The sequence below is a fragment of the Ochotona princeps genome, chromosome 3, assembly GCF_030435755.1.
Source record: "Ochotona princeps isolate mOchPri1 chromosome 3, mOchPri1.hap1, whole genome shotgun sequence".
Lineage (NCBI taxonomy): Eukaryota > Metazoa > Chordata > Mammalia > Lagomorpha > Ochotonidae > Ochotona > Ochotona princeps.
The window spans coordinates 119,540,986-119,564,215 of record NC_080834.1 but is presented as its reverse complement, the minus strand read 5'-3'; the positions used below and the strand labels follow the sequence as shown (position 1 = coordinate 119,564,215).

General features: G+C 40.5%; 1 protein-coding gene and 1 pseudogene across 1 annotated transcript; both read left to right on the top strand.

Moving 5' to 3' along the window:
• Positions 1-1,480: 1,480 nt before the first annotated feature.
• LOC131479874 (E3 ubiquitin-protein ligase RNF114-like) lies at positions 1,481-3,926 on the top strand (annotated as a pseudogene).
• Positions 3,927-7,904: 3,978 nt separating this feature from the next.
• On the top strand, positions 7,905-18,028 carry LOC101530501 (SLAIN motif-containing protein 2-like). Its single transcript, XM_058661357.1, has 2 exons — positions 7,905-8,002; positions 16,721-18,028. The coding sequence occupies exons 1-2, from the start codon at positions 7,905-7,907 to the stop codon at positions 18,006-18,008; spliced, it is 1,386 nt and encodes a 461-aa protein (XP_058517340.1). The 3' UTR covers positions 18,009-18,028.
• The last annotated feature ends 5,202 nt before the right edge of the window (positions 18,029-23,230 follow it).

Below are 23,230 nucleotides of genomic sequence, written 5' to 3'. Positions count from 1 at the left end.
GTTAGGCCAACATGAACCCATCAGTCATGCGGGGGGGACGTGGTGCCCTGTTGATCAGCCCGCAGTTTCTCAAGGTTTCTCAAGTGCAACTGGTATAAGAAAAAGCAAGATTAGTGCAGCAGGCCTATCTGGTGAGGTTAACCCTTAGGGGCCGGGCCCTGCACATCACCCTGGGTCTCCACCTATCTAGCCAACATGGAAGGACACAGGCACGTGACACACTGTGCTCTTGGATAACAAACACAATCATGGCCTGTTCATTGGGCATGCAGCAAGAATGATGGGCTGCACCCAAGTCTCTCTTCCCTATTCTGCTAGGACTTCCTTTGTCAACAACTCTAGGAAGTCAAATGTTACGTTCATCCTGCTTTTCAGTAGCTAAGGTGTCTGTCCTGAGACACAGCTTCCTGTGCTTCCTAACTTAAAATTCCATTGGAGGGTCCAGAGAGATGGACATATCTGTTAGCCAGTCACAGTGTCGTTGTCAGGTTGAAGTACTGTCCGGACTGCCCTTCTGACTGCCCCTTTCTCCTACATGAGCTTGTGACTTCTCTCAGATAAATGGACATCCTTCACCACCAGTTTGTCTCCAGTGTTTCTGCTGCAGAAAAGCACTGTTGCCTTATCCTTCTGTGATCTCGGGGCCTGCTGGACAGAAGACCCCTGAGAGGGAAGCAATGGAAGATGATCCAAGTCTTTGAGCCCCTGGACCAATGTGCAATAAAAATCTGCTGCCTCTGGCTTTGGCAGGGCCCAGCTGCAGCTACAGAAGATGCTTTCCAAAATAAATACATGGTGAAAAATATATAGTTGAACAAATAATATAAGGATGTAGAGAAATATTGAATGGCACTTTTTGATCTAGTCTACCATTGAAGGTATAAGTGGATGTGGGAATTGGTACTTTGCCGAATATTTAGGCTGTTCATTTCCACCCTGGAGTATCTGTCTTTGCTTCCTGCCTCTGGCTCTAGCCTCTAGCTCCGACTCTTCCCAGTTTAGAGCTGGGGAAGCAATCAGGAAGGCTCAAGAGGGTACCTGCATTGCGTTTTCAGCTCCCATCCAACAGCTCCAGCTAAGGCCTGGTCCTGGACATTGTGGACATTTGGGAACAGAACTCCAAATAGACCAGCAAATGGTTTACTAATACCTCTCCTTTGGGGATTTCCTGTCTGGTGCTGCCGCCCGAGTTTCAAGAAGTAAAGCTGCAAGAGGACCCCAGAAGCAAAAGAAACACAGTCGAGAGGGCCGGAGTCCATTGTTACCTATGTCACTGAAAATGCCAACTGGAAGTCTGTTTTTAAATACATTCGTTGTTATTAAAAAAAAAAAAAAAATGAGCAGTGGCGAGCCCGCCCCCAGCCTCATGCAGCTGCAAGCCCCGCCTGCGCGTGTCCTGCGCCTGTGTGCGCCTGGACCCGCCCCTGCCCCGGGCTCCTCCTTCCCGCCACCACTCAGAGCAGAGCCCAGAGGCTGCAAGATGGCAGTTCAGCAGCAGAACCGCGGGGACCCCTCGCAGCCGGCAGGTCCCTGGCGGAGACCGACCCCTTGAGCCCCTTCACCTGTCCCGTGTGCTTAGAGGTTTACCACAAGCCGATGCAGGTGCCCTGCGGACACGTCCTTTGCTCTGCATGCCTGCAGGAGTGCCTGAAGCCGAAGAAGCCCGTCTGTGGGGTGTGTCACAACGCTCTGGCCCTCTGACCCCTGGCGTCCCAGCTGTGGAGCTTGAGCGACAGATCGAGAGCACAGAGACTTCCTACCATGGCTGCCGTAAGAATTTCTTCCTTGCAAAGATCCGGGCCCACGTGGCTACCTGTTCCAAATACCAGAGTTACATCATGGAAGGCGTGAAGGCCACCACCAAGGACACGTTCCTGCAGCAAAGGAATGGCGCTGAAAATTCCATGTTCTCAGTAGGTGGATCAGGCCTGCTCTCAGTCAGGCTATTCCATCTCTTTGCCTCTGTCTGTGTAACATGGCCTGCACAGTCGCTAACACAGGTAGAAAGAGACTCTTCTAGGTGATTTTTCATGACTTTACCTCAGAGATACAATGAACCCTAACCTAGGAGAGGCTAATAGAGAAGAAAGAATCCAATAAGGGTAGGTCCATTCCTTAATCTTATAAATATTAAGGGAAAATTTTTTTTTTTCAGTTTGGTTCCACGCTTGGGTCCCTGTTACCTATGTGGGAGACCTGAATGGAGGTCATGGCTCCTGCCTTCCACTTGGTCCACCTCCAGATATCACAACTATTTTGGTAGCAAACCAGTGTCTGGGAGATACATACTTCTGTGTCTGTATCCCCATTTACCTAACTCCTCCCCCTCTCTCTTCTGTCTGCCATTCCTTCTCATTAAATCAGCCCGTCTATCAAACAAGTAAATAAATATTTAAAAATAGAACACCACGGGCCCTGCCCACAGCAGAAAACACAGGAGGACCTACTTACTCAAATATGCAAGATGTTACCACAGAACCTTCCAGAGCTATGGAAAAGAAGAAAAACAGGAATATCAGGTTTGCAGGAAGACATGAAAGTGAGGATCAAAAGTGTGTTTTAATTCAAATAACATCGGTAGAAACTCATAAAGGTTGGTTCAGTGCAATTCCAAGTTTCAGGAAACCATTCTGTGTTTAGTGATAAGAGCCCACAGGGATGCCCCTTTTTTTTGCTCCTAAATCAGTTCAGCTTTGCTTTTTCCAACTGCTTTGCTGAAATGTGGTCTACACAGCCATCCGGTGACACAGGAAGCTGAGGTGGTTCATTTGTGACTTCCCCCGGATGCTTGTGTCAGATAGTAAAATAATGCCCTCTTTATCTATAACTCCTTATTTATTTCTGGTGCCAGCCACACTTTCCACTTCATATAAATTTTGGCCCATTCCAATTTTTTACTTCTCTGCCTGTAATCCCACACTTAGCAATTGAATCCCTGGTTACTGTGTTATCACTCACTGACTAGCACTAAAGAGATGCATATTTCAAAATGCAAGATATTTTACAGGTCATTCACCGTGTGCATACAGATACAAGGCCATTTTAATCTTCGCTGTATTTATATGTTATGTAAACCAGTGGCCACAATAAATAAACAAGCTGACACTTCCTCTAAATTCCCAAAGCCATTTAGAAAACTCCCCAATAAGCCATTGTTGGTGTGTGAGGGGCTTTTAAACACACCTGAGAGTATGGAATATGGCATAGACTGAATCAGTAAAATGCCAACCTTGTATTGGCTGAGTTAATGCCAAACTTCACTCTTGGCAACCAGTCATTGTGGCAGGAAGCTTTGCCCATTGGCCGCACTCATTTCCCATGATTCTTCAGCTATTCACATTTCTTTACTTCTTCAACCGTGATTGATTATACACCTGTGTCTCCTGATGTGAGCTCCCAACCAGGGACACAAGGACAGAGAACTGTGTTGCTGAGAGGCTCTTAGGATGGACATTAGGTGCAATGGTTAAGCTACAGTGTGGGATCCCAGAACACACTGCCTGGTCCAATTGCTGGTTAATGCACTCCACTTCAGCTTTCTGCTAATGCTTATCATGGAAGGTGGCATGTGATAGTCCCACTACTCAGGTTTCAGTTGCCCATGTGGACTCCCTCTAGGAGTTCCCATCCCTTCTTTCATCCTGGTGCAGCCCTGGATACGGTATGTATCTGAGGATTGATTCAGAGAATGTAAGATCTTCTGTCCCTTTATCTCTGTTCTTCTGCTTGTCAGATAAAATGAGAAGAAATCTAAATTGATCTAAGAAGAAGCTCCTCGCTCTTCAGAAGAGTGGACTATTTACATAGGCAATGTAGCCAGACAATTGGCAACATGCAGTATGCTCTGATTGTAGAGGAAATCCAAGGCTGAAGAAATCAAGGAGGGCTTCCAAGAAGTGACACCCACATTGAATGTTGGACGATGAATAGGAACCAGAAGAATGCCCATATTTTTGTCAAGAAGATTTATTTTTTATCTATTTGAAAATAAAATAAAATAAGAAAATGAAATATACAAATAATATAGAAAATAAAATATGGAAAACAAAATAATAAATAGAGGTGGCAGGAAGACACAGAGAAACGGAGCTGTTTCATTCTCTGGCTCATTCTCTATATGGTCACAATGGCCAGAACTGGTACAGACCAAAGCCAGGAGCCAGTAGCTTCTTCTAGGTCTGTCACATGGATACAGGGCCCTAAGCATAAGATCCCAGGCATATTAGCAGAGCAGTAGCTTGGAAGTGCAGCAGTCATATTTACTTCTGCCCATTTCGATGTTAATGACACAGCCCATGGCTTCATGTGCTAAGCCACAATTCCAGCCCTTGAATAGTTCATGACAATTAGCAGATATTATATACAAATAAGAAAGAAAGAAAGAAAGAAACAAAGAAAGAAAGAAAGAAAGAAAGAGCCTGAATTCGCTTTCTAGTTGGTGATGCGCTGTGTGCATGAACAGCATGTGGTACTCCCATCTCATTTAATTTTATCCTTTTGTTAGTCTTCAACTTATATTCATTTAAGATCTGCTTCATGTAGAAGGTCAGGAAACTAGGCTAGAGAGAAGATAAATATTTTGTTTTAGTTTTTCACTTAGAAAATTATAAAATTAGGGCATAAACCTTTAGTTAAAAGTTTAGAGAATAATCAAAATTCCAATATAATTACATATACAGTCAGACCAATTTGAGACAGGAATTATTTGAAAGAATGAAATAACAGTGTTCATAGAGTGCTTATGCGGGAACGTGAAATACAGGATGGCACTCTACCCAGGAAAGAAAAAGGACCACATTTTTGAAGGCAGAAAAAAAAAAAAAAGCAATGTTCCGTAAGACTACAACACTCTGCAACTAAGACTAAGACTCTATACGTTGTTTATTCCTACTTTACCCGGGGGACTGACAGCTAAAATCTCATCAACTCTACTAGGGATAGGAAACAACTGACCAGTGGTCCACATAAGAGCTGTGGAAACATTTAGTGTGTCCTTGGTATGACAAACATAGTCATGTCTGTAAGTTAATATATCAATAGCAGAATATAGTTAAAGATTTATTATTTGAAAGTCAGTTATACAAAGAGAGACACACAAGCACAGTTACTCGTTTTACAGCGGTTGATTTTCTGAAGTTGTTTGTAAATCCTGGATATTTTTTCTTACATCTGTTGTGTAATGTGCAAAAATTTTCTCCCATTTTTTTTTTTGTTTCTTCAAATTGTTGCTTGTTTCCTTTGCTGTACAGAAGCATCTTAGTTTGATATAATCCAAATTGCTTATTTTGTCTTTGCCTGCCTATACTTTTGGTGATTTTCCTAAAAAGCTTTACAAATGCCTACATCTTGCACAGTGCTTTTTATATTTTTCTCTAGTATTTTGATGGTTTCTGGGTACTGATTCAGGTCTTTGGTCCATTTGGAGGTGATTTTTGTACATAGTAAGTGGTGGCCTTGCTGTCTGCTTCTGTAGACTGCTATCCAATCATACCTTCAGCATCTGTTGACGAGAGCAATCTTCAACAAATGGGTTATTTCAGTTCTTTTGTTGAAGACTAGTGACTGTATGTTTGTGGGCTCCCTTCTGAGGTTACTATTCCATTCCATTGTTCTTATCTCTGCAATACCAGACTGTTTTGATTACTACCTCCCTGCAGTGTGTTTTGATGTTTGGAATTATGATTCCTCCATGTTTACATTTTTCAAAAGAAAAAAATCCAATTGCTAATAGACATATGAAAAGAATGCTCAAGCTCCCTAGACATCAGGGGAAAAAAAAAATCTGGCACATCAACTTCAGGCAATGCTACTCAGCCATTAAAAGGGTTGACATTTTAACCTTTGCAAGAAAATGAGCCCTACCAGAGAACATTATCTTGAGTGAATAAGTCACTCCTGAAGGACAAAGATGAGATGTTCTCTCTGATATAAGGCAACCACATGTAAAATACAAGATCATTAGATATACAGGCAAACATGTACATGCATATATTCATCAAAAGGAACTGTACAGTGCCCGGCACGGTGGCCTAGCAGCTAAAGTCCTCGCCTTGGACACACCGGGATCCCATATGGGCATAGGTTCTAATGCCCAAAGACCCACTTCCCATCCAGCTCCATGCTTGTGGCCTGGGAAGGCAGTTGAGGACGGCACCAAGCCTTGGGACCCTGCACCTACGTGGGAGACCTGGAGGAAGTTCCTGGCTCCTGACTTCGGATAGGCACAGCACCGGCCGTGGTGGTCACTTGGGAAGTAAATCATCGGATGAAAGATCTTCCTCTCTGTCTCTCCTACTCTCTGTATATCTGACTTTGCAATAAAAATAAATAAATATTTTTTTAAAAAAAGAACTGTATAGTGGGGACTAGCACACTTAGAAGTAAAGACATAGTGCAGTATGCATTTTCACACCCCCAAAAAAAAGAGGATGGTCAATGAAACTGCTCAGTATATCTTGACAATAGGACACTGGACTTTCTACCAATGTCTATACCTATATTGTGATGATACACTTAAATAAGAGAAAGGTGGACTTACAACTATTACCAAAGGACCATACTATTGTAACTATATGGGGAAAGCATGATGGGTTGGGGAAGGAGGAGAATGGAAGGGGAAATCCCTATGCCTAAGGAACCATAACATGAAAAATGAAAATGAAAATAATTCAGGAGCAAAAGACTATCTACACATTGACAGTTAAACCAATAAAAACAGCATATCTGAAAGAAAGGGAGAGACCAAGGCAGACACAGAAACACAGAGAGAGAAACAAACACACAACAGAGAGAGACCGTGAATCTCCCATCCTCTGGTGAATTCCCCAGCTGGTCACAGAAGCCTGGGTTAAGCCAAGCTGACGTTAGGAGCCAGAAGTTTCCTCCTTGTCTCCCATGTGAGTGGAAGGGCCCAGGCATTTAGGCCATCTTCTGTCACTTCCCGAGGCCATTAATAGGGAGCTGGCTCAGATGTAGAGCATCAAGGACATAAACTGACTGGGACCTCTATGGGATGCCGCTATGCCACAACATTGGCCCCATGCAGGCCAATTTTTAAGTTGATAATTTTGTATGGATTACATATGATGTTACAAACATTCAAAAGTCTTGGCAAGAAAAAAGGCTCCCATTCCCTTGGATTACAAAAAAAAAAAAAAGTAGAGTATATCTATAAATGATAGATGGATAAATGGAGATGACAGATGATGATGATAGAAAGCTCACAAGTAGATAGATAAATTACAGATGGATTGACTCATAATTGCATTTCATTTGATTATGTTGCTGCACACGGCCACTTTTAGGGGCTCTGTATTGTAAACCTTGTTTATAATCTGCGTAGTTAACCAGTGCACATTCACAGGTAATTATAGAAACCTCTGAGGAGATGAGCCATTGGGTCCCTGAGCCACCACATTCAGAACACATCCTTTGATTTAGGGGAAAAAAAGCAAACTATATATAAATAGCAAAAGTAAATAAAATCACCAGGCTCTACAGAGGTGCCAAAGCAATAAAACAAACTAGTTTTAACACAACAAGTGTGATTTCCCATTGAAGAGAGACTGCAAAAATTAAAGTATGCTGGTACAGCTTCTGTCTATAGGAGAAGCAGTCAAACGAAGATACACTTAAAGTGGCTCTGGCCCCTGTTGTCTGCACACCCTTGGAGAGCCAACATCTCTTTAGCAACTCTGTCATATTGCTTCCACACATTATTTTAAAAACTTAATGAATCACTTCCCTCCGAGTATCAGATTCTCAGAAGCAGTTTCCATGAGAGACACTCTTTCCAGCCTGACAAAATTACGGTTATTTTACTTACATTTCTACCTGCAGCAGTTGAAACTGTGCTTAGCTTGGTTTTTCTTTCAGAAGTGTGTGCCTGCTTGTGAAAACAATCCATGTTCAACAGAGAATACACGGAGATTAAAATGCACAATAAACAGTGGCGCTCCATGGCATTTTTTTGTCCAAACACAGAAGAGACTTCTGAAATTTGGTAAGTTCTACATTTCAACTCCTTTATTGTTATTGTATAACTAAGGTCAAATATATCTGTTAGTTATAGTATCTCAGAATTGTTGCCTGCTTGGTTTTGCAAATGATTGGATTACGTTTGAGCTCACGCCATTGGTTAGCTCCATCTTCCCAGTGCTCTTCACATCTCTACCATGGTTCTGCTAGGCTGAACTCTCTCCTCTGACATTGTCAAAGCAGCTGCCTTCTTCAGCGTACAAGTGTGTGGAGCGGCAGGTGACTCAGGTCTAGACTCACAGAACTTGGGAGTCCCTGCCCCTTCCTGCCTCTTTGTTCTCAAGGACTTAGGATTGTCTTACCTTTGTTTTTTGTCCCTGATTATCTACAGGAGGACCGTTCCCCATTCCAGCCACGTCCTCTGCATGTGTAGAGTCATATTTCCTCTGATTATTCAGTTTCTGATCTGTCGTCGCTTCGATGCTTGAGTTCCTCTGAAGTCACATCCCTGTTAAGGGAAGTATTTTTCACTGGCCAGTAAATAGGACTTGCCAAACCAGCTAGACTTGCTTAAAAAAAAAAGTGACCTTTTAGTCTATTAACGATACCTACCAATTACAGAGCCTAATACACGTTTACCTCTACAAGTCATAAACAGAATTCGCCATGTTTTCAGGCTCTTTCATAGTTGCCCCACCCACAGCCAACTATTAGCTGTATTTCAGCAGCCACTTCCCTTTACTTCACTGAATTGCTATTGCTTCTCTATTGAGAAGAACCATTTGCCCAGGTCCTCTTTTCATGAAACTTCAGAGCCTTTTCCTGATTGCACACACTTCCCACGGCTCCCTTCACTGCTCAGCCACCTTTGCCTGGGTTGGTCCTGTGGTCTGCACTCCACTGTACCACAACTTATCACGGTTAGGGTTAGGGTTTTCCTACTCAAATAAAATGATAAAAAGTAATAATTTTTAAAAAGTGCTATTTAGGGAGAGAGAAGGTGTAAAAGCTGAAGATACGTGTTATGAACGAGGAATAAGACACCAGGGGTGCTGGCATTGTGGAGCAGTGGGTTAAACCACAGCTTCCAATGCCCATCTCATCCCCATATTGGCATTCATGTCGAGTCCAGGTGCTTCAATTCTGATCTACATCCCTGTTAAGGCATCTGGGAGGCAGATGATCATGGACCTGGTACCTGGGTTCCTGCCACCCAAGAGGGAGACTAGGTTGGAGTTCATGGCATCTGGCTTCAGCCTTCCCCAGCCCCAAATTTTAGAGTCATTTGTGAAGCAAGCAAACAAACTGAAATCTCCTCTTCTTTTCTTTCCTCTCTCTCCTTCCACGTATGAGTCTCACTCTATATTTCAAACAATTTTTTTAAGCAAACAAGCAAAACACACACACAACGTTATATAAACTCCTGTTCAACATATTGATGACCAGTGGGTAGTAATAGCTAAGTCAAAAAGAGTCTTAATTGTCCTAGATACTGAAGAGTCATTTATGGGAGGGATGGGAATTATTATTTTTTTATTTATTTTTTTATTAGTTATTTTGCATTATGTGACAGTTTCATAGGCTCTGGGAATCCCCCCATCCCTCCCCTTCCCCTCCCCCCGGTGGATTTCTCCACCTTGATGCAGTATTACAGTTCAAATTCAATCAAGATTCTTTCCTTGCAAACATATACCAAGCATAGAGTTCAGCTACTTATTGTCCAGATGGGTTGAACAGTTTCTTGGGCAGACCTTTTCTGGTCTGAAGTTAGAGCTGGTAGAGTATCATCCCAGTAAATTAAGAGTCCCAATATAACATCAACAGCAATTTGCAACGTTATGGAATTGACATGGTTTTGAATAACCAGTATGTTAAAAAAAAAAAAACAAGTCCTAACCACAACCTATGATTTGCTCATTGACATTTCAATTTTAGTTCATATACAGGACCGGCTGCTATATACCTTAAAATGGCTATAAGGTACCATTCAGCTGTTTCGTGTCTATTTCATTATAGTATTTAGCCATTTGTTGTGTTAAAGTAAAATTTTGCTGATCTTGGAAGATTTTAGGATAATCTAGACTGGCTTGTAACTCTAACAAGACATTTGTCAACATTTAAGGTGCAGAACATTTTTTTGGGGGGGGGGCGTGCAGGAAAATCCTCAACACCAAGGTGAGGAGTAACTAATCTTTGTGTCCCACCCAGCGAGGCATGAGCCAATCCATGCCAGCTCTTTCCTGTCAGATTTCAAGTTCTACTTTCTGTTGTTAATTTATTTTAGGTTTTTTTTTTTTTTAGAGTTTTTTTTTTTTTTTTTTTTAGTTTGTATGATTGTTTGTTTGCTGTGAGGGGTTTTCGAAGCGATCCCGATGGTCATTGCGAGGGAGGGCAGGGGTCCAGAGGTGGAGCCAGGCTCGGACCAGAGAAAGCTCTCCTCCCTAGTCCCGAAGGACATTTATTGTTCTTCTGTGTCTGCGGACCGCTCAGGGCTTCTGGTTGTCTTTCCGATGATGTTGGTTTCTGTGCGGTAGTGTTTGGACTTCTTCCATCCCTTGGGGAAGCTCCGGTTGGGGGTGGGTGACCTCAGAGTACTCGGCCTCCGAGGGCATCCAATTCCCTATGGCCTCCTTGGCAGTTGGGGTATAGTCCTTGTTGCTCGTATTAATAGTTTGTGGTGAAGGTCTGGGAGTTTTCATGGTTGGGATCCAAGCTTCCTCCTTACCACCTGCTCCACTCTGGAGTGCCCCCCTGCTCCACGCACATGACCTCCTGTTAAGAGGTTGTCAGGATCGCACCTGGTTCCCCCCCTCATGCATTGGTATAGTAGTTTTGCTATTGTTTAGTGCCGCTTTGAGTCTGTTGTCTATGAATTACCAGATTTGACCTTGATAGGCTATATTGTACTTTTTTCTCACTCTTTTTATGGTCCTGAAAGATTTCCCTGCACTCCCTCCCCATTACTGGTTAACATAGCATATTGAGGGTATAGTAGGTTTTACAGTTTTTCGATGTAGATCTTAAGTATTCTGACATTAATTATTGGTTTATAGATTGTATCGCGTTATCTTATTGCATTGGATACAGGTTGTTAGAGATTGCACTAATATTACAATATACAGGTACTATCTTTCAAGTTGTCATCTTTTCATCTCAGATTAAGGCAAACATGTGGTATTTAACCTTTTGGGATTGGTTCATTTCTCTTAGCATGATGGATTCCAGTTGGGCCCATTTGAGCACAAAGAACTGCATTTCGTTTTTTTTTAATAGCTGAGTAGTATTCCATGGAGTAGATGAACCATAGCTTTCTTATCCAGTCTTCTATTGATGGGCATTTTGGTTGCTTCCAGGTTTTTGCGATCATAGATTGTGCTGCTATGAACATAGGCGTGCATGTTGGTTTCTTGTGTAGGAGATGTTTTGGATATATCCCTAGGAGTGCTATTGCTGGGTCATATGGTATGTTGATTTTGAGTTCGCCAAACTGATTCCCATAGGGGCTGTACAAGTCTGCAGTCCCACCAGCAGTGGAGAAGGGTTCCCTTTTCCCCACATCCTCGCCAGCAAGTGTTGGTGGTATTATGTATGTGTGCCATCCTTACTGGAGTAAGGTGGTACCTCATTGTTGTCTTCATTTGGATTTCCCTTATTGCCAGGGAACCTGAGCACTTTTTCATATGCTTTTTTGCCATTTGTGTTTGTTCTTTTGTGAAATGTCTGCCCATTTCCCGTGCCCATTTCTTGAGCAGTTTGTTTGTTCTGGTGTTTTGGTTTCTCTGTAGCTCTTTGTATATTCTGGAGATTAGCCCTCTATCACCTATGTCGTGTGCTAAGATCTTCTGATGGGAATTATTATTAAGCTAGTAAGCAGTATAATGTCTTACTTCACGCCATATGCTGTGATTCATTTTACTGATAGTTTTCTTTAATTTCTCTCAGAAGTGTGTATCATGACCTCTGAGACTACCTCCAACTTAAAAAAGTAAATGAATAAATAAAACACCACAATATTTGAGTTTCCAGATGGAAATTGGCATGCCATAACATTTTCACACATCTCTATTGTACTATTTCATAACTTTTTACAATACTTTACAACGTTATCATCTCCATCATCCTGAGCTCCTGGAGGACAAAGGCAGCGCTGCAGTCATCTCAGAGACCCCAGTGGTAATTAGCACCTTCCTAGTAGCACAGACTCACCAAATGCTAAACAGGTGCGTGTGAGCCTTTCATTCCTGAATGAATAGTTTGCTCAGTGTGCAAATCATCACTCAGGGCATTTTAAAATGTGTCATATTAACAAGCTGAATTAGACTGCTCTTGAGAGCATAAAGTGTCGACACTAATTTATTGGCTTCCTCTTAAGGAGCAGGCACTGTGAAGGGACAGAAGATGCAAACCTGAGAGCGTTTTTCCATGTGCTGGTAGTACTTATCAGGGGAGCAATTGCCTCTGTTGCCAGTTTGCACATTAAGCAAGAAATTGTAGAGAAAACAGGGCTTCAGCAACTGGAATCCAGTTATGTGATTCTCAAGATTAACGGAATAGTCACAAAAATTTGATTTAAATCAAATTTCTACTGAAAACAAGAAGATATGTTTAAGATGCATCATCAGGAAATGCTTTCAAGCTTAGAATTTCTGAGGACTATCTTCCATAACTGCTTTCAGCCTAAAAACCAATAGTATGCCAAGAATCACTATACAAAGTGTCAAGCTAAACTTCATTATGCCAGATCAGTTTCCAAAACCTTGCTAACATCTCAATTTTATCTTAGATGAATCAGGTAAAGTGGAAATGTACAGTTAGCAGATAGAAGGGATTTGACATACGCTTCTATTTCCAACAGTTGATAAAGGAATAGGGATTTTTTTTTTTAATGAACCATGATCACCTAACACAATTTTCCAATTAGTGAATCACATGTTTATGCTCAGGTGCCTTACTCGATAGTCTCCACTTTCTGAAAAGAGAAGCAGCAACAAGTAAAGAAACTCAAAGACATAGAAATCTCACTCAGTATTGCAGCACCTGGCCAAATCGATGTAAGGAAATGAAAGTTTATTTGGAAACTATACAGGAGCAAATTGGGCTACACCTGTATTTTCCATAAACAAAAATGCCAGCACTGTGGCACAGTAAGTAAAGTTAAAACAGCTGCCACATTCATATCCCTAGTGAGTGTGAGTTTTTGCCCCGATTGCTGGACTTGTGATCCAGTTCCCAGTTTATGTGACCTGGGAAAAGCGTGAAAAAACAGCCCAAATATTTGGATCCCTACTAACCATGTTGAGATATCTGAATGGATTTCCTGGCACAGACAGGGTGAAGTACTTCCCCTCATGGCTCTCTAAAGTGTGCCCAGTAGATGGAAACTCCCCGTCTCTGTAGCTCTGTTATAATAAGTAAAGCCTTAAAAAGATGTCAAAATACAGCACCTACAATGTCATTGCCACTTTCCTCCCCCATCCATTTCTCCTGTTCCAGAACTAGGTCCTATGTCTTTAATGAGTAGTGATGATAACCTCTCAGCTTAGCCTGTGCCAGCACTACCAGCTTGCTTCTGTGTGTGTCTTCCAAAGACCTCCTGCCTGGAGGGATGCACTGTGCTATGTATACATTCCTTCAACAAGCACATCAGAGAACAGAGCTCAACAGCCTGGCATGTGACTGTCTTTACACATTCTTCCTTTTAAGATCTTTAAAATAAGAAGCTATGTTCTGCGTCCTCTCCTGAGCATTTCACGTAGCTCTTGTTTCACTCTACTATCATGCAAAACATTTCAGTACATGAAGAAGCACAAACACAGCCCTGGTCTCATAAGTGTTCACACATCGCCACTGTAGTCATCTTACTTGTTTCCACAGCAATGGAATCATTTGATTTTTTTTTTCAGAGTGCATCAAACCATTAAGTGACTCATTCTGTGTTTGCAGTCTGCAGAGGACACATGCATTTTCAACCAATTCTGTTAATTATGTGTCAGCTACAATGCCTAGCAATGTCTGGATTAATTAGGACTGAAAAGTTCCAAAATTTCAGTGAGAATCTTTTTTTTTAAAGATTTATTTTATTTTTATTGGAAAGCAGAATACAGAGAGGAGGAGAGACAGAGGGGAAGATCTTGCATCCGATGATTCACTCCCCCAGGCGGCCGCAATGGCCAGAGCTGCACTGATCTGAAGCCAGGAGCCAGAAGACTGTTTCAGGCCTCCCACGTGGATGCAGGATCCCAAGGCTTTGGACCATCCTTTACTGCTCTCTGAGGCCACAGGTAGGGAGCAGGATGGGAAGCAGGACCACTGGGATTAGAACTGGCATCCATATGGGATCCCAGAGCATGCAAGGCAAGAATCTTAATGCTATGATGAAGTTCAGTTTTTTGCTCACATTTAGCAAGTAACTCAGTGAAGGAAGTGTGATGAAATTTAGTTCCATGCAGACACATGATCAGCACATACAAGAAAAGAGAAAAGTGTCTTGAGCTTGTTTTATTTCTTTAAAAGATGAAGTAATGGGAGGCTTGTTGTATTGGCACATAATAATCTTTTGAGTCAAAATTACTGAATCATTTTATATTGTTGGGAATGTTGTTCAGTGCAATCTATCCCGTGAAATGAAATTAATGTGCAAGCCAAAACACAAAATTGCTTTTCCATAAGCATAAATGATTTTAGAATTTAGAAATAATAGTTTTTACTAGATGAAGTGGCAGGATACATTTTTGAAGATAAACTGATCTTATTCCTTTTCAAGGAAAAAAAAACTTGAAAAATATTTCCTACACTTAGTTTCACTATGTTCCTTTGACTAATGTATTAATAAACTTTTAAAAATTTACTTGTACATTTTAAATAGAAAATTTTATTCCTCACTCAACCTCATGAGCTTGCCCCAAACATTTAAATAGTACACATCCAGATTATATCAATATCAGCTTAAAAGCACTAGATCATATTGAATGCAATTTTCATAAAATTCTTTTATTATTGCTATTCTATTAATATAACCATTTTATGATACAGTTCCATAAGCCATAGGCTTTCTCTTTCCACCTCCTTAAGCCCCCCCCAACTGAGTTCCCTGTATTATTATTACAGTAGAGCTTTCCATAAACAGTCATATGTCCATAATTGTGGACACGGACAATGGCAGGGAGTCCAGCATCCTATTGTCAAGATATTGGTTTGTTTGTTTGTTTGTTTGTTTGTTTTTGGGTTTGTGTGTTCAAACAACAAACCAAGCAGTTTATTCAAAGCAAGTATAGGCAACTGGGGAAAACAAGGAAATTAATAAAACACTTCAAAAAACAAATGTAAATTTAATAATAAACATTATGGTCAGGCTGTTTATTAGGAGGCAACCACATATACAAGTTCAGCTATCGAAATGTTTGTGAATCAACTTCATATGATCTATAAAGACCATGCGTAATGTCAAATATGGACACCTGTACATTCAATAAAAAGTTAATTTAAACATACATAGTCTAGATCATTCTAGAGTTATACAAACATCTGGGGCCATGTATGTATCTAATTCTCTTTCAAAAAAACCTTTTCTTTTTATATAAAAAGTGATGTATTGAGATAATTTTAAAAAGCTTCTGACACAATTATGAATGGTCCCCAGTTTACAAAATGTGATTTCCAGGGTATGAAAACTGAAAAAAGTCAACTCTTCAGAGAGTGTTTTATATTATACAAACAAGTTTTGTAGAAAAATGATCCAGCAAATGCTTGAGTTAAGAATATTTATATTTTTTCCAATTCTTTACACTTTTATTAACACACTTACAAAAAATAACATTCAAACACTGAGAAAATTAAATAACTTTGGAAGCAGAGTTCACAGCTTTCTACTTACATATAAGTGACAATTCTAGGCTGTTGGCACAAAATAATCAACATTCATAAAACCCTTACTACTATATATCAAACATAAATTAAAATCATAGGCACTAGTTTATCAAATCCACATTTCTTCTGTAACACTAACCACAGTAAATCCTTAGATTTTCCCAAACAGAAAAACTGGCAACACACAAAGGCTTTCTAGTAAAAAGGCCATTTTTCTCTTTAGGAAACTAAAAGCCAATAGTCTGTGGTAGTACACAGCAGATAAAATAATACTTTACCAAACCCAGATGCAAAATATGTTTTTAACAAGTGATGAAATATTTTAATTAAAAAAATAGACATTTTTTCTGATGCAGCCATTAAAAACAAAGTTAAATAACCTGAATATTCCTTCTGAAATTGATAATCTAACTTAAAAAGCAATGAGTGTTTCAGAATAGCTAAAATTCCTTTAAATTATTAGATTGCAGCATATATATATCTTTTTTTAAAATGTTGCACTGAAAACTGAGACCTGTTTTTTTGAGTATATGTGGTTTTAAGAAGAGACAGTAGCTAGTTCTTTCTCTTATTACTTAGATTTACATGAGATACCCCACCCAAAGCAGATGTTTTTATCTTCCTCTGAAAAGCAGTAGCTTTTAGTTCCTCGTCATGTATAATTCTGGCACCGTTCTTTCTCTCCCACCCCATTGCTCTCGGATTCAAGGCTACAACTTCCTTCTTGCATTATACACCAAAACACAGAGTGCTGCCAGCTGCTGTGGCCGGCGGCTTGCCCTGTCTGCACGACTCCCTACTACCACGAAAACTCCCACGGCTTCAGTCACAGCACAATGGGGCTATTAGTTTAAATTTTATTAACCTGAACATCAAGCCTTCCCAATTCTTTTTCTCAATTTCTTTTGCCAACTTACACAAACTTGATCCACAAACTTGATCAAACCATGTCAGCTCTCAAGAGGCAGAATTTGTATAATAATCCTTTCAACTCTGTGAGTTATGCGAGCCCTTACAGTCCAAATGCAAGCAGCCCATACAGCAGTGGCTTCAACTCTCCATCCTCAACCCCAGTGCGACCTCCTATAGTCAAACAGCTCATACTTCCTGGAAATTCAGGTAACTTGAAAAGCTCATCAGACAGAAATCCTCCCCTCAGTCCTCAGTCCTCAATAGATAGTGAGTTAAGTGCTTCAGAATTAGATGAAGACTCCATTGGATCCAATTATAAGCTAAATGATGTAACAGATGTGCAGATTTTAGCACGAATGCAGGAAGAAAGTCTCCAACAGGAATATGCAGCCACCACATCTCGGTGTAGTTCTGGTTCATCTTGCAATTCTACAAGACGGGGTACTTTTAGTGATCAGGAACTTGACGCACAAAGTTTAGATGATGAAGATGACAATATGCATCATGCGGTATACCCTGCTGCTAACAGGTTTTCAGCATCACCACGCAATTCACCTCGACCATCACCTAAGCAGTCACCCAGAAATTCACCTCGTTCACGATCTCCTGCTCGGGGAATAGAATATACTAGAGTGTCCCCACAGCCTATGATTAGCCACTTACAGCAGCCTCGCCTTTCATTTCAAGATCATCCCACAGATTTACAGACGAGCAATGTTAAAAATGAAGAAAAACTAAGACGCAGTCTTCCAAATCTGTCCCGAACATCTAATACGCAAGTTGATTCAGTAAAAAGCAGCAGAAGTGACTCAAATTTTCAAGTGCCAAATGGAGGAATACCTCGTATACAACCTCAGGCTTCAGCCATACCTTCTCCAGGCGAATTTCGCTCCCCTTCAGCACCGTCTCCTTTGGCTCTTCGGCAGCCAGTGAAAGCATTTAGTAACCATGGCATTGGCTCTCCTGGTAGCCAAGAAACAGCACAGCTCACACAAACCACCTCCTCACCTGTGCCGCCCATGCATCAGAACCCAGGTCCAGCAAACCCTCCCAGCAATATCAACAGTGCTACTCTAACCAGACCTGCAGGAATGACTGCAATGAGAAGTGGCTTGCCCAGACCCAGTGCCCCTTCTGCTGGGGGTATACCAGTGCCTCGCAGCAAGCTTGCACAACCTGTTCACAGATCCTTGCCAGCTCCTAAAACCTACAGCAGCATGAAAGATGACAGCTGGAAAGATGGCTGTTACTGACCAGCAAAGACAAGAATGCAGAGGTCCTCAGCTTCATGGATACCCTTCCTCCAGGCTGAAAAACAACTTTTATATGCAGACTGTTCAGATGAGACTCTTTGGATTTATGAAATCCTAACCCTCTCTGTCTTACTAGCACAAACTGACAGAGATGACCAAGCAGCACTTTAGTGACGTTTAACATCAGATGTGTTTGGTAATCATGCAATCACTTTCCATGAAATCACTTTTAGTTTTATTTAAAAGGAACTAAGCTGATTTTTAAGTAATTGACGGAGGCGATATCTGGGCAAATACCTAATGGATGCCAAAGAGAAATGCCCATTTTGAAATGAGAAAGTACTTTTGTGTGCAGGAAAATGGTGGAGTCAGGCTATCCAAAACTTCACATTCAACCTAATTTACTGTATAAATAGCATCAATAAATATTATGTTAATGAGAACTAACATTCTAATTATCTGAAGTGTTTCACAGTACTCGAATAAAATTATAGATCAAAATTGGGGGGACAAGAGGAAGAAACCTGTGCTGGAAATTTAAAACATGATATCTAAATTTGGGAAAGTTCATTCTTTTGCAGAATCATTTAGTCTTCAGTTTTGGACATAGCTCACCTATCATCGCCACCAGGTAGTATTAGTATATGCATCCATCATGTTACGGTAATACATCAGACTTGTATGTGTTTGTTGATTGCCAAAAGGGCTTAGTACCAGTTGTACAATCTTTCCAACCTGTATGATTCCTGGCTCAGGAAGGATGGCCTTTGCTGTTGAAGCCAGCTTCTTCACATGCTGTTACCTGTTACAGAACAAAGAGATCTGTGTCTTTCAGCAGGTTTCCTGGAGGGAAAGAGCAAGTCGTAGTGCATATCTTTATTACTGATAACAGCAACACCTCAGTGCTTAGAACCTGGAACAGACCTGATGGTGAAAGAGAGGGGGAAAATCTATGCACTTAACCCACAAAATCTCTGGTCATGACAGCTATATTGTTGCTATGAAATGGCATAACGGTTTATTATGTGTAGGAAAACATAGCCTGCTAAATCCTACTTACTTTGGTCCATTCTAAAGTGAGTAACTTCATAAAATATTTTCTGAAAATACTGTCCCTTTTGACTTAGAGTCTGCCTTACATTTATTTTTGCATTTTTACTACATACAACTCTAACCTGTTAAATACTTGTTCAATGTAATGGCTCTTACATTTGTCCTTGAAATTACCTGTTTCGGTTTTATCAGACTATTACCAGATGAAAACTTCTTTTGTAGCAGGCTTCTTATTTTTGATAGCGAGATCTGTTTTTAAATTCTTAATTTAAATTTAAACAAGGTCTAAAATACTGGCAGTTGGTTCATGTAAAAGATTGTGGAGATTTGAACGTAAGTTTATTTCTTGTCAAGATATTGTTAACAGTTTCATTGGGAGTCCATCTTTGATCTTGAAGTAGAGATGCATGCTGCTTTGTATCCTCAAATCTGGACATGATAGTCTCCATTATATAGTTACTGTGCATCCCCTCAAAAATTAATAGCCAATAAACAAATCAATGACAGGAGGAAATAAACTAAAAAAACACCATGAAGTTAAATAACATGCTACTGAAAGGCTAATGTGTCACTGAGTACATGAAAAAGTGAATCAAGAATCTTCTTCAATAAAATGATGCTGCTGTATGCTCTATGGGTCAGTGACAAATTTAATGAGAAAAAGTGTTTCAAAGAGATGAAACTGTATATAAATACATATATATATTTACATACATATATACATATATATGTATATATGTATATATGTATATATATGTATGTGTATATATATGTATATATATATATATAAAAAATGCATGGGATGCAGTTTCCAATGCTCTTTGTTGGTGAGATATGTCTCCTATAGACAACAAATAGTTGGGTTTTGTTTTTCCAATCCAGTCTAGATTTTTATGATGTTTGATTGATGAGTAATCCATTTACACTCAGGGTTAATGTAAATGGGTGGTAATTTGGTCCTGTCATTTTAGCACTGGGTTGATATATTTAGTCTTCTGCTTTTTTTTTTTTTTTTTTTTTTTTTTTTTTTTTTTACTGGAATGTTCTTCAATATGACTTTGGTTTTGGTGGGTGCTATTCCTCTTTGTCAAAAAGTATCCTTTGTAGGCCAGGTTTGGAACAGCCACATTGTTTCAAATTTTCATTTCTAATGAAAGCTGCGCTGGATATGTTATCATGGGCAGACAATTTTTTGCTTTAAGAGTCTGGAATATGTTCCTCTATTCTCTTCTGTCCTGTAGAGATTCCTGTAAGAGATCTCCTGTGAATTTAATTGGCATTCCTTTTTATGTCAGTTTTTATTTTTTTTCACGAACACATTTAAGGATTTTTTTTTTTTATCTAACTATTCAATTACAGAGAGCTTGATGTCAGTTGTGGTGGTGAAGATCGTGTCTGGTATCTGGTCAAATCTGTTGGGAATTCTGTGTCCTCCCAGGATGTTGTTTTCCAATTCTTTCTCTAGATTAGGAAATTTTCTCCTTATTATTTCATTATATGTTTTTTTAAACCTAGTTTCTCTTTCTGGAGCTTCTGGGAGTAACATACTCTTATAGTTGGCCTTTTAATAGAGTCTTTCAGTTCTTATTGAATACTTCTCTTTCAGCTTGACACAGCTCTGATTCCAGCTTTTTGTTTGTTTCCCCCTGGTGACAGGAACTCTCCTCCAATTCTGAGATTCTTTCTTCTGCCTCCTTCATTCTATTTTGGAGACTTTCCACTGCATTTTTAATTTGTTCCACTGAATTTTTAATTTGTGATATATCTGCCTTAATTTGATGCATTTCCTGTGTGACATGTTCCTTAAAATCCCTAAACTCCTGTATTACATTGTTCTCATTGTTGGTAAGAAGTTTTATAACAAGTATTTTGAATTCTGTATCCCCCATTTTCTAAATCTATTCCTGTTAACACTAAGCTTGCAAAGGATTTTGCTCCTTTGCAGGGGAGTCTTCAGTAATATTCATTGTGCTTCTGTCTCTTTTGCTCTTGTTCATTGTACTTCTACTTAGCAGATTCTTATCCTTGAGACAGGTTAATGAGCTGGTCTACAATTCGATTTTACTTATTGTGGTTGGTACATGAGACTTTGCAGTCACTTGTGCTACTCACTCCAGTGATTTCCAGGCCTGAGTTATGTTAGACTTCCACCACGGCCTCTGTAGTTCCAGGTCTTGGCTCACCATTCTCCACCACCGGTGTTAACATGCTGAGGATGCACCATTGTCTGTACAAACTTTCTCCCACTTCTGGTTTGAGCAGTTTTTAAGACTAGCGAGACACCAGGAGTCCTATATAGTTAGGTTGTTGGTTGTGCTGATCTTGACGAAATCTGTTGGCTGTTAGACCAATTTTGACCTGAATGATGCCAAAGTCTGCATTATTTTTCTTGTGGGACCAGTGAAATGCCCTGAGCTCAGTGAGTTCGCTCCTAGCTCAGCACATGCTCAGCTCACTGTTGTCCCTGAAGTCTCAAAATTTTTGCCACACTGTACAAAATGGCACCTGATGTACCACTACTAGAGTACTTGATCTGTTGACTGCCAGGTCTGAGATCCACCAAGAACCATCCTGGGTGGAACTTGTAGGACACCAAGCTATTGCAGTTCATCGAGCCAGATATGAATTCACTTCGAGTTCTGTGCATGCACAGTCTTGTTCTATTGCCTTTGCTTACACAAAATAGTGCCAGATTTGGCTCTAGAGGATGGACTGGACTGTGAAATCTACCTTGTTCCTGCATTGTCCATATGGGACCTGCCACTCTGTCTCTGCTCCTGGTCAAACCAAACAGACCAGCAGGACCGATAGGTTAACCTCCTGAGCTCTCAGTGAATGCCACTTCCTACCTTGTTGATGGTGTTCTTACTGCCAGTGGAGTTCCTATTGCAGGTACAGTTCAGATCACTGCTCTCTGAATGCCACTGGAGTTATCAGTCACTGAAACATCATACTGTTGTGTCCAATGTGTTCCCACATCTGCCAGTCTCCAGGTGTCCCTCTGCTGTCATTCTGTCCTCTACTATTTCCTGCAATGTGTCCACTCTGCATTATACTGGCTAATGTTTCTTTGTCTGTTTAAACATGCCCTTACCCTATTCCACCATCTAGTTTCTCCTCATGAAATTCCTCATATTTATAAACTTATACTAAACAAAAACCATTCCCTTTTGTTTCAAAATATGACATCAATGACTTCAATCTCAATCTGTTAAAAAAGATACTTATTTATTTGAAAAGTAGTTTAAAAAAGAGAAGAAGAGTCAGATGGAGAGTGATTCACTCCCCAAATGATTGCAACAGTAAGGGCTGGGCTTGGCTGAACTGAAGTGTTAGAAGCTTTGACCGGATTTTCCACGTGGGTGCAGGGCCATAGATGATTGGCCCTTCCTCCACTGCTTTCTCCAGTGAATTTCCCTTATGTGATATGAGCACCACAGGTGGAGGCTTAACAACATGTGCAGTATCACAAGCTCCTGTCCTCTTGCTCCTGAGCTCCTTCCTGATAAAATGTTGACCACTTATGTCCTGGTACTTCACCATAGCCCTATCTTCTCAGTGATCTCCTTCAGACATTTTTTCCTATCACACCAGTCATTAATTTTACACTTGCCATACTTATTCTTCCTTGCCTCCTTATCTCTGCCTTGAGCATTTTCTCTTTTCCAGTTTCCTTTATGATGACAGTCCAGTTACTAAAATCCACCCAAAGTTGACGATTCCCAAATAAAGACCAACCTCCCACTAGTGGTCCAGCTTTCCACACACAGAGATTAGCTTATCAGTACCTGAAGCTCTGACATTGTGTTCTCCATGTTGTGACTCATAAGCCCCTCCTGTGGCTCAGGCCCAAGTAGCTTTCATGTCTTTTCTACTCTCATGACCATATCTAATCCAGCATGGTGTACTTGCTGCCCCCCAAACATGCCCACAATCAACAGCCTTTTGTCCCCCACCGCTAGCAAACCACAAAATTCTGTAATCACCCTCCTGAGTTGCTGAAATGCCTTCCACATTGTCTTCCAGCCTCTGCCTTTGTCATCTGTCATTCACCCACCACCTAACATTTTAGTATGCTTTTGGTGTTGCTATATGAATAACCTTATTTAAAAAAGAAAGGAAGGAAGGAAGGGAGGAAGGAAAGAAGGAAGGGAAGAAGGAAGGAAGGA

Bases quoted from the DNA above. Each gene is read 5' to 3' on its own strand.
- LOC101530501 (XM_058661357.1), top strand. From the start codon at position 7,905: ATGTTCAACAGAGAATACACGGAGATTAAAATGCACAATAAACAGTGG. The intron at 8,003-16,720 runs GTAAGTTCTACA...CTGAACATCAAG, and splicing joins GAAGAGACTTCTGAAATTTG to CCTTCCCAATTCTTTTTCTC.